The 10,782-nt window shown below is 36.4% G+C and overlaps 1 protein-coding gene across 1 annotated transcript; it reads left to right on the top strand.

The window, feature by feature from the left end:
* The first annotated feature begins 4,535 nt into the window (after window positions 1-4,535).
* Window positions 4,536-10,140, top strand: LOC104106876 (zinc finger BED domain-containing protein DAYSLEEPER-like). The gene is made up of 2 exons (XM_009615530.4): window positions 4,536-4,774; window positions 7,599-10,140. Exon 2 carries the CDS (start codon window positions 7,619-7,621, stop codon window positions 9,974-9,976), a length of 2,358 nt encoding a protein of 785 aa, XP_009613825.2. The 5' UTR covers window positions 4,536-4,774; window positions 7,599-7,618; the 3' UTR covers window positions 9,977-10,140.
* The last annotated feature ends 642 nt before the right edge of the window (window positions 10,141-10,782 follow it).

Below are 10,782 nucleotides of genomic sequence, written 5' to 3'. Positions count from 1 at the left end.
CTGGTAGTACAAATCATGAGCTTTTAAGAATAGAGTTTACAAAGCTGGTATGAATTAAATACATCATCTGTTTGAAAAGTACATAAACAGAGTTTTATAAATCTAAGGCTACCATGAACAAAAGGCAGCTACAACCGGAATGCATGTACATCTTCAGATCCAGCTCCCAACTAACACAGCAACATCAACAACCAACATCTGCACGCAAGGTGCAGAAGTGTAGTATGAGTACAACCGACCCCATGTACTCAATAAGTAACAAACCTAACCTTAGGTTGAAAGTAGTGATGAGCTTGTACCAAGGTCGGGTCCCAATTTCAATAACCAACAATAGCTCATAACAACTTAAACAAGTAATACCAGAAGTAACTCAACAATCAATTTCTCAGCAAAAACACGATTTTTAAAAATAGTTCTACCTTTCAAGTACATAAATGAAAACCTAAATCGTTTACCGGAGTTGCCAAAAATATGAATAAGTTTGAAAACAGTAATATTTCCAAAATTCTTTCAATAATAAATAAGATATTTTATTTTTCTTTCCAGATAACCAGTGTAAAACAAACGCATCACTATGCCCATCTGCCAACATGTGTGAGAAATCATGAATGGTGTAATATCGTACAGCATGAGAAAAAATACATCTCTATGCATGTATGTCATGTGTGCATGTCAATGCAATGTATCTCAGAGATGAACTCATATGCATACTCTTAGAGTATCAATTCACTCAGTCCTCCCCATCACTTAGTCCTCACAGTCACTCAGTCCTCACAGTCACTTAATCCTCACAGTCGCTTGGCACTCGCACTCGGCACTCGCACTCAGTAGGTACCTGCGCTCACTGGGGGTGTATACAGACTCCGAAGGGGCCCCTTCAGCCCAAGTGCTATAATCTGCACGGACAACTCACGTGCTATAGTATCAATATCTGGATCCGTACGGACAACTCATATGCTATAGTATCAATATCTACGGATAACTCACGTGTTGCACAGACAACTCACGTGCTATAGTATCAATATCTGGATCCGCACAGACAACTCATATGCTATAATAAGTCAATCTGGCCTCCTGCGACATGCAGCCCGATCCCATAATTATCCTCACAATCAGGCCCTCGAACTCACTCAGTCATCAATCTCTCCGGTCTCTCGGGCTCACAATGTCATGAAAATAGCCCGAAAATAATGATATGATGTATCAATAAATAACAACAGTGATTGAGATATGATATGTAATGACATGAATATGATTGAGTATGAATTTTTCAATTTAAAACAAATAATTCACAGCAATATGACTTCTATGGGTCCCACTAATACTGGCACATAGTTTCAACATGATTTTTAATATGATTCTCAGTTCAATTTTTTTAGCACATAAAACTATATAGAAAATGCCAAGATTATTTGACTACAAAATTCTACGGAAATAATTATGTCACAATTTCTATGGTGCACACCCACACGCCCGTCACCTAGCATGTGCGTCACCTCCTAACAATTCACATAATATATATATTCAGGGTTCATACCTTCAGCTCCAAGATTAGAAGAGTTACTTACCTTGAACAAGACGAATTCAATGTCGAGCAAGCTAAACAATACTCTAGAAATTCTATTCTGCGCATATCAACTTCCGAACAGCTCGAATCTAGCCACAATTAATTTGATTCAGTCCACAAAATTATAGGAATTAATTCCATATCAAAATACTAATATTTTCCATAAAATCCGATAGCCCATTCAACCACGAGTCTAGCCATACCAATTTTACCAAAATTCGACCTAAACTCGACCCTCAATTCTTCAAGCTCCGAAAATACTACAATGTTCCAATTGATTAAAATGTCCAAATATCACACACAATTCAATACCTACCATTAGATATCCCAACTACATCAAAATAAATATGAAAAGATTCATAAATATCCATTTAGGCTTCATAATTCGGCAACAAGCCTTCAACCATCCCAAATTATTCAATAGGCTCATCCATTAGCCTATTCAATTCCATTCTTATCATTTAATACTCACTTGGAGTTATTAATAATACTATGTTAATTATCCAACATCATTAAGTCACTATTCATTGTCTTCTCCAACAAAACTCTATGTTCAAGAACACCCATTTTAAGAACTAGTGTTGTATCTTGTCAAAATGGCGATTCCCTATTCAATCCGTTCATCAATTAAGTTATCAAGTCTATTAGAATCATTAGAAACTCAAAACAATTACTTTTATATCAATTAATCACTATTCATCTTCTTCTTTGCCCAAAATATCATTTTCAAGATCCTCCCTTAGGGTTCATACAATATCCCATTACAACTTTAAATAAAACTCATAAACATGCTACCCATACTCCAATATGATATATATATATATATATATATATATATATATATATATATATATATATATATATATATATATGAAGCTCAAGTGAAGGGATTACCTCTTGGTGGAAGAATCTAACTTTTTCTCTTTTTGGTGTTCTTAAAGATTCAACTCATTTCCTATGGATTTGATCCATAATAATGTTAGTATTATCACTAAATGATGTTATATAATCATCCTTGTATCAAAATAACTTTCCTTGAAGTGTATCCATGGTGGAAGAGCTCCTCCTTCTCTCTAGAAATCCCTTCCAAGATGAAGAACTAACCCATTCTCTCTAAACCCACGTTTTCAGCTCTTAAAATGACCCTTGAAGCTATTGGATTTGCCTACGCAATAGTGCATAGGCTACGCTGCTATGCTGCGTAGGCTACGCAAGACTCGCGTAGCTGTTCTGCTACCATTTAGTAAAAACGTCATAACTTCTTGTAGGAATCTCCAAATGACAAACTGTTTGAAACATTAGAAATTCGACACATAGACCTTTCTTTTAATAGGTTATACACCATATAACTCTTCATATCTTGAGAATGATGCTTGTTTGAAGTTAGGTCTTGTGCGAACTCACTTGAAACTTTATCCGATCATAAATTTTTTAACTTGACTTAGCTTTAGGGCTCTTCTTAGACCATAAACCATTCTTAATACATCTCATACATATATTATCATTATCAATTGATATCATTCAAATTATCAGTCTTCTTCATACCCGAATTAATATAATTAGCATCCGTCAATCTTCTTAATGGTCTTAAAACTCTTCGAAATTTTTCGGGGTGTTGCAATACTAATTGTATATAATTGGTAAATTATATATGTTCATGTAATTAAGTTAAAAATTGATTAGGAAGGGTAATAAAGTTTCATATGTAGTATAGGAAGGTAAAAATCCATAATTAGAACTTACCAAATAAGACTAATGACATTAAGCGTGTCAAAAAGCATAGAAATTATTCTGTACGTCATTTTAACCTCAAGATCATGTATAAAGGGCGATTGACACAAAAGGGACATTTTGGGAATGGTCTTAGCGTAATGTCCCTAAAATTGGCGATATTTAAAAAAATGACCCCGGAACCGCACATAGCTTTTCATAGATTTTTCTATTGGATTAAATTATTCATCGAATTCTACCAGGTTGCCATACCTGTGCTCTTTAGGATTTCTCTACCGAATTGGCAGGGTTGATGTTGTTATTACTCGACCTATATGTTAAGTTATTCATTGAAGTCTATCGGATTGTCATACTTTTGCTGTTCGGGTATTTCTCTACTGGGTTGGTAGAGTTGATGCTATATTCTGTTAAGTTGTTCATCAAAGTCGACCAGATTAGCATACTTTTTTTGGGTTATTTTAACAAAGTTTTCTTCGAATTTGCAACTTCAATTTGGATCAAATACTCCAAATATACTCCAAATGATCTCAAATTTGAAACCAAGCTTCCAATCACCAAAATCTATATTTAAACTAAAAGTTAAGCACAAATTATCAATATTTAAATAATTTTAAGAATAATCAATTATTAACTTTTATTTTTCAGTACTAAACAAAAATTCAAGCTTTAAAAATTAAAGAACTATGGTGTTCAAGTAAAAAAAAAAAACACTTTACTAAGACAGTAAAAAATGAGGATATTCCGCCACGACCATCCCTTTGGGGTCACTCCATGCTAATTTCTGATGTTTAAAAATAGTTAGTTTCTAACATTTGCAAAATTTTCTTTCAATATTAGGTGACTTGTAGCTATGGTGTAGGAAGTGGTAATTGGGAATATGATTTGAAATAAGGTCTATTTTCTTGGAGAAAGACTTGAAATAGATGTCATCCCTTTTATTTCAAAAGTGAAACTTTACCACAACCATAATGGGCTAAATTTCAAAATTCTACGGAAAAAAAAGAACCCCATTTCCCCAATTCCAATTTTAGCCAATGTAGGCCCCATCTTAAATAGAATCCACACAAAATCATCAAAAATACCATAAAAAGTGGGCTATGGTCCATGACAACCATATAATACACATCAAGCCACTTGACCAAAAAAAGGGTGTGACCCAAAACACACACACTAACACACCTTCAATTTCACATAGTTACGAGTCATAACAATAAATGGACCTAAAAGGAAAGTCCATATCCAATACTACAATTTTAATGTTTTTGGTATTCTTGTCAATGAACCTTATCACTTAATAGTCTAATACCAATCCTCAACGACCCCAAAAATATCATAACAAAGGTCCAGTTTGGTTTTATCGGGTTCAAGCCCAATTCTCTTTCTCTCTCCTGTCTCTCTCTCTCCCCTTTCTCTCTCCTGTCTACCTCTCCCGCTGAAACCCTAGATCTGGTTCACTATCGGAGCCTGAAAATCCCGGTAAGCTCCATTTTATTATCTGGGTTTTGCTCAAAATCGATTTTTTGTTATCTGGGTTTTGCTCAAAATCGAATTTTTTGTTATCTGGGTTGTGCTCAAAATTGAATTTTCTCTTCTGGGTTTTGCTCAATATCGAATTTTGTTATCTTGGTTTTGCTCACAATCGAATTGTGGTAATTGGGTTTTGCTCAAAATCGAATTTTGGTATTTGGGCTTTGCTCAAAATCGAAATTTGATATTAGGGTTTTGCCCAAAATCATTATTTTTTCTTCAGGTATAGTAGCTTTTTAAAATATTTTCTCACTTTTTTTCGTTTTGTTCATTCCAGATTTGATTTATTTTTCCTTTTTTACATATATTTTTAATGTTTCATTGTGTTAGTGTGAAGATCGGTCTCTGATATTTATGTTAGTTTTATGTTTTGGTGTAAATGTGTGCTATATACTGTGTTCTATTGTTAAAATAATTTTTTAAAGCTTTTTGTTGTTATAATATTTTTGTTTCAATATCAATTTTGTGCCTGTTTTATGTTAGTTCATTAAAGTTTGACTTTTCAGGCTTCATTTAACTTTTTGCTGATATTTTGAAAAAAAAAGGCGTTTTATAGTTTACTTGTTGTTCTGGGCTTTAAGTTGAAGGTTGTTTTGAAATTTGAAGGCTGACTGTGAAATGGTTCTTGAAATAGATCTCTTGTTAGTAAGAGTGTGCGATGTGGGCTTTGTTTAGATTTGTGTCAAAGCCCATGTTTGATCCATTTTCTGAGTTAGATCTAGTAAGTTTATGTTTGTCTACTTGTTAGCCCACGTGTTGGGAAATGTCCTTTTTAACCCTTATTTTCTTCGAAATAGAATAATACCCTCCTTGTTTTTTTTTTTTTGATTTCCCAGCCCGACTATATCCGGATTCGTGCCGTGTAGCTCCCCGTTCGGTAAGCGCTCCCTACCAAAGATTTTTCTATACCCAGGGCTCGAATCCGAGACCTCTGGTCAAGGGAAGAGCAGCCCCATCCGCCGCACCACATCCTTTGTTAGTAATACCCTCCTTGTTGCCTTAGGAGCTGTTTAGAAATAATTTTTTTTCTTCCTTTTTTCCGGAAAATATTTTCAAACCAGTGTTTGGTGATACATTTGACTGAATTTTTGAAGATGAGTTTCAAAATACTTTGAAAATGAGTTTTAATTTTGAAAAAGTGATTTTTACCTCCATTTCAAGTAAACAATGTTTTTCTCTCACGAAACTGCATGTCTAAACACAACTTCAATTTTCAAATACTTTTTCAACTTAACTTCAAATACTACTTTTTTTCAAATCTCACCTTTTTTTTTAATGTTCAAACGCCTACTTAGGAGGAGTATTACTAGTAGAAATAGCGTCTATTGGCCACTTTTCGCCTTTTCGGCATTGTCTTAGAAAAATAGCCATTGTCTTGGAGTTTCAAATTTTATTAGTGGAACTCCATGATAACACTTGTGGAATTTGAAACTGTAGGACAGTGGATTTTTTTTCAATTATACGGGCTAAAAGTTGGCTCTTTGTGAAAATTTCCCAGTATTGCTATTCACTTTGGGAGTTTGGGTCAGCTTAGTTTAGGGATGAGTTCGGGCTGGGCCGGGCCTTAATGGAGTTAAGTTTGGTCCCTCCAAGGTGTGCCAATGGACAGGATTCTTCAGCTCCGAGGAGCTAGTTTCATGCATTTTGTTGGCTAAAGTTTTGGGCCTCCTGTTCTATTAGTCCAAAGAGTGAATACTATGCTTTAAAAGGAGCAAAACACTCAACTTTTATATTTCTTGTAAACCTAAGCCCTCTGAAGGATACATAATCCTTAGCAGAAATAATTGATGCAGTCAGCTGAGCTGTAGCCATTCCATTCTTTACTGGGAAAGAGGTTGGACTGATAGCAAAGGAGTGGTTTTATCTACTATGGACTGAGGAGTGAGTGAGGTGTGTGCTTAGACTTGTCTAAGATAGAATACGTCGAGCCATTAAAGATATCAAAGCAGATACTAGTTTCCGAAGGGAGGAGGGAGAGAAAGAATATAGAGGAAGAGAGAGAAGTCCTAAAAAAGGGGTGGGGGGAGGGAAGCTTTTTCTTTGGGTTCACGCTTCTTTTTTGTTTGATTCACATGTTGTTAAGCCATATCGGGTAACTCAATCACATAAGCATAATCAACGGTCAGAAGTATTTATTGGGTGTACTTTTGCAAGTATAAGTGCTTACTTGGGAATATGCTAGTTGAAGTGTCAGTTGTGTATTAGACGAAAAAAAGAAAAATATTAAAGTTCCCTGTTTCTCATTAATCTTAACATGCTCATAGTAAAAGTTGATTACTTTTGTAGCACTTTTGAGTGGACGTGATTGGTTCTTATTTCTTTTTTTTTTTGGTTGGTTTTTTTTGTAGCTCTATAATGGCCACTATAAGAATTACCCTTCTTCCACAAGTTCTCAGGCGTACTGACACACACCACAGTCAAAGAGATCTTGAATTCCATAACTAGCAAAGTTATATGACCCATCAGTATATCCATATTGATTCTTCTAGTACAAAAGAATCTTAGTTTCGTTAGACTTATCACATAATATACACCATATGTAACTATGCCCTTTGTAACTTTGCATCTTCTTGATGTTTTTTTTAATGAAACACCTTCTTCAAAAAGAAAATATATGTAGATATACACACACGTATAGCTACCTTTAGGCCTTTTTTATTTATTTATTCGCACTTCTTTTTCTTTAGTTTTGCTATGCGTATGATTTTCTTTTTCTTTCTCCTTTTTTATCATTATATTATACAGATAATTGATATTGTTTTGCTTCCTATAGCCTTGAGCTTCTGGACTCTGATGGCGACACCAGAAACCCCTGCTACACCAGCAACCCCCACTGAGAATCATGAGATCGTGCTGAAAAATGAGATTATACATGAACATAATAATGAGATGGCGCCGGACGATGAGATGATACATGAACATAGTCATGAGATGGTGCCGGAAAATGAGATGATACATGAACATAATCATGAGTTGGTGCCGGAAAATGAGATGATGCATGAACATAATCATGAGATGGTGCAGGAACATGAGATGACACATGAACATCACATAGTGCTTGGCAATGAGATAGTCCCTGGCGATGAAATGGTTCGAGACAATGAGATGATCCCACTAAATGAGATGGTCCTTGCGGAGCCACAACCAAACTATATCGAAACACCTCCAAATGATCTAGAAACACAACCCAGCAAGCGTAGGAAAAAGAAGTCAATAGTTTGGGAACACTTCACCATTGAAAACGTTGGTGCTGGAACTAGAAGGGCATGCTGTAAGCAGTGCAAGCAATCATTTGCGTATAGTACAGGTTCAAAAGTAGCAGGCACTAGTCACCTGAAACGCCATATTGCAAAAGGAGCCTGTCCAGTTGTCCTACGTAACCAACAGAGTAATCAATCCAGCCCATATAATACACCTTCTAAGATGAGTGGATATGGGGGTAGTAACGATGCGCCAAAACGACGTTATCGGACTGCTTCTTCTCCTTACCTTGCTTTTGATCCAGACCGGTGCCGCCAGGAGATCTCTAGGATGATCATCATGCACGACTATCCTCTTCACATGGTTGAGCATCCAGGCTTTCTTACTTTTGTCCAGCATCTTCAACCTCGTTTTGATATGGTGAGCTTCAACACCGTGCAAGGAGATTGTGTGGCAACTTATCTTAAAGAGAAGCAAGCCATTCAGAAAGTGATTGGGGGAGTGCCTGGGCGAATCTGCTTAACACTTGATATGTGGTCCTCCTGCTACACTGTCGGCTATGTGTTCATAACTGGGCAGTTTATTGACAGTGAGTGGAAAATTCACAGGAAAATACTCAATGTCATCATGGAACCATATCCAGATTCTGACACGGCTTTCAGCCACGCTGTTGCCGCTTGCCTTTCTGACTGGAGTATGGAGGGGAAGTTATTTTCTGTCACTATTAATCAACCAATCGGTGATGCAGCTGTTGATAATCTTAGAGCTTTACTCTCAGTGAAGAACCCTCTTGTGCTCAATGGTCAGTTGTTGGTCGGAAATTGTCTTGCTCGAACTTTGAGCAGCATTGCCCAAGATGCGTTTCATTTTTTGCATGGAACTGTTAAGAAAGTAAGAGATAGCGTAAAGTATGTGAAAACATCAGAATCTCATGAGGAAAAGTTTATTGAGCTCAAACAGCAGCTTCAGGTGCCAAGCACAAAGACGTTGGCGCTTGATGACCGAACACAATGGAACACAACATATGAGATGTTGTTGGCTGCGTCAGAGCTAAAGGAAGTATTTTCATGCTTGGATACATCTGATCCTGATTACAAGGATGCCCCATCTGTTGAAGATTGGAAGCAAGTTGAGACTCTGTGTACTTACTTGAAAATCCTCTTTGACACTGCCAATCTTCTGACTGCACCAACAATTCCAACAACCAATACATTCTTTCATGAAGCATGGAAGATTCAATTGGAACTGGCTCGTGCTGCAGCAAGTGAAGATCCATCCATTAGCAGCCTTACCAAAACAATGCAAGAGAAGTTCGATAAATACTGGAAGACTTGTTGTCTGATGTTAGCTATTGCCGTAGTAATGGATCCACGCTTCAAAATGAAACTCGTTGAATTCAGTTTTACGAAAATATATGGGGAAGAAGCTGCTACCTATGTGAAGATTGTTGAAGAGGGAATCCACGAGCTCTTCCTTGAATATGTGGCACTTCCTCTGCCTCTGACCCCAACTTATGCTGAAGAGGCAAATGGTGGGGCTATAAAGCAGGAGAACGCCCAAGACCTCGGTGCCTCTAGTAATGGGGCCGGACTTACAGATTTTGATGCCTACATTATGGAGACCACAAGCCAGCAGTCAAGGTCAGAACTCGATCAATATTTGGAAGAATCCTTGTTGCCTCGTGTTCACGAGTTTGATGTTGTGGGGTGGTGGAAACTTAACAGAATGAAGTACCCTACTCTATCGAAAATGGCTCGTGATATCTTGTCAGTTCCAGTTTCAACCGTTCCAGCTGATTCTGTATTTTGCACGGTAGGCAAAGAGATGGATCAGTACAGGTGTTCCTTGCGACCTGAGACCGTGGAGGCCCTCATCTGTGCCAAGGACTGGCTTCAGAACGCATCAGTAGATACTTTACACGCGCCAATTAAAATGGAAGTCCCAATTTAGATTGTTGCTGTAATGTTTTGAGTACATGTCTAGAATGGTATTTCGTAGCTGACTTCATTTTCCTTTTAGATTGTAAATTTTTTCTTTTTTGAGGATTGACTTTCTCGTGTCATAATTCGGAACCATTAAGCTCTTTATGTGAGAAATCTATTCGACATTTGCAATCTCCTTTTTCATTTCTTATCTATGAGCTGTACAGAAAACAGCAATGCCTTATGTTTTCTGTTGTTTTTCATTATTAACTTGACTGGCTGGTTAGTTGTTCCAAATTTCGATACTATAAAGTCACACCTATAATATGCATTTGATTCGAAAAACTACATAAATAAAACGAAAACTATCCAAAGCTCGAAATCCTTTATTTCTTGAGCAGTGACGTACGCTGAATTTTCCGTAAAGAATAAGAAAAGTCTTTGGGATTATGAACTAGAGCTTCGTCTAATCAACAAAAGCCTTATGAAAGTCCTATGTCAGAGAGAGAGAGAGAGAGATTATTTAAACATATAGGATTATTTTTCTTTTTGTGAAATGTCAAATTAATCAATCAGCCTCCTATTTTATACTAATTGAAATACTGCAAATCGTAAAATTTTATCTTCATCCCACTTTCAACCATTTTCACAAAACAATTCTTTAACCTGCATATAAATTAGTAAGTATTACTTTACTTGAAATACTCTTCGAACAAAGTTTTCAATAATTTATCAGTCTTTCAAAAATGAAGTTCAAAATTTTCAAATACTAATGGTCAATACTGAGAAATATTATTTGTAGCCGAACTGCATTGCTCTGATTCCTCCATTTGA

Source organism: Nicotiana tomentosiformis, chromosome 6, assembly GCF_000390325.3.
Source record: "Nicotiana tomentosiformis chromosome 6, ASM39032v3, whole genome shotgun sequence".
Classification (NCBI taxonomy): Eukaryota; Viridiplantae; Streptophyta; class Magnoliopsida; order Solanales; family Solanaceae; genus Nicotiana; species Nicotiana tomentosiformis.
This window is presented reverse-complemented; position numbering and strand designations above follow the sequence as displayed.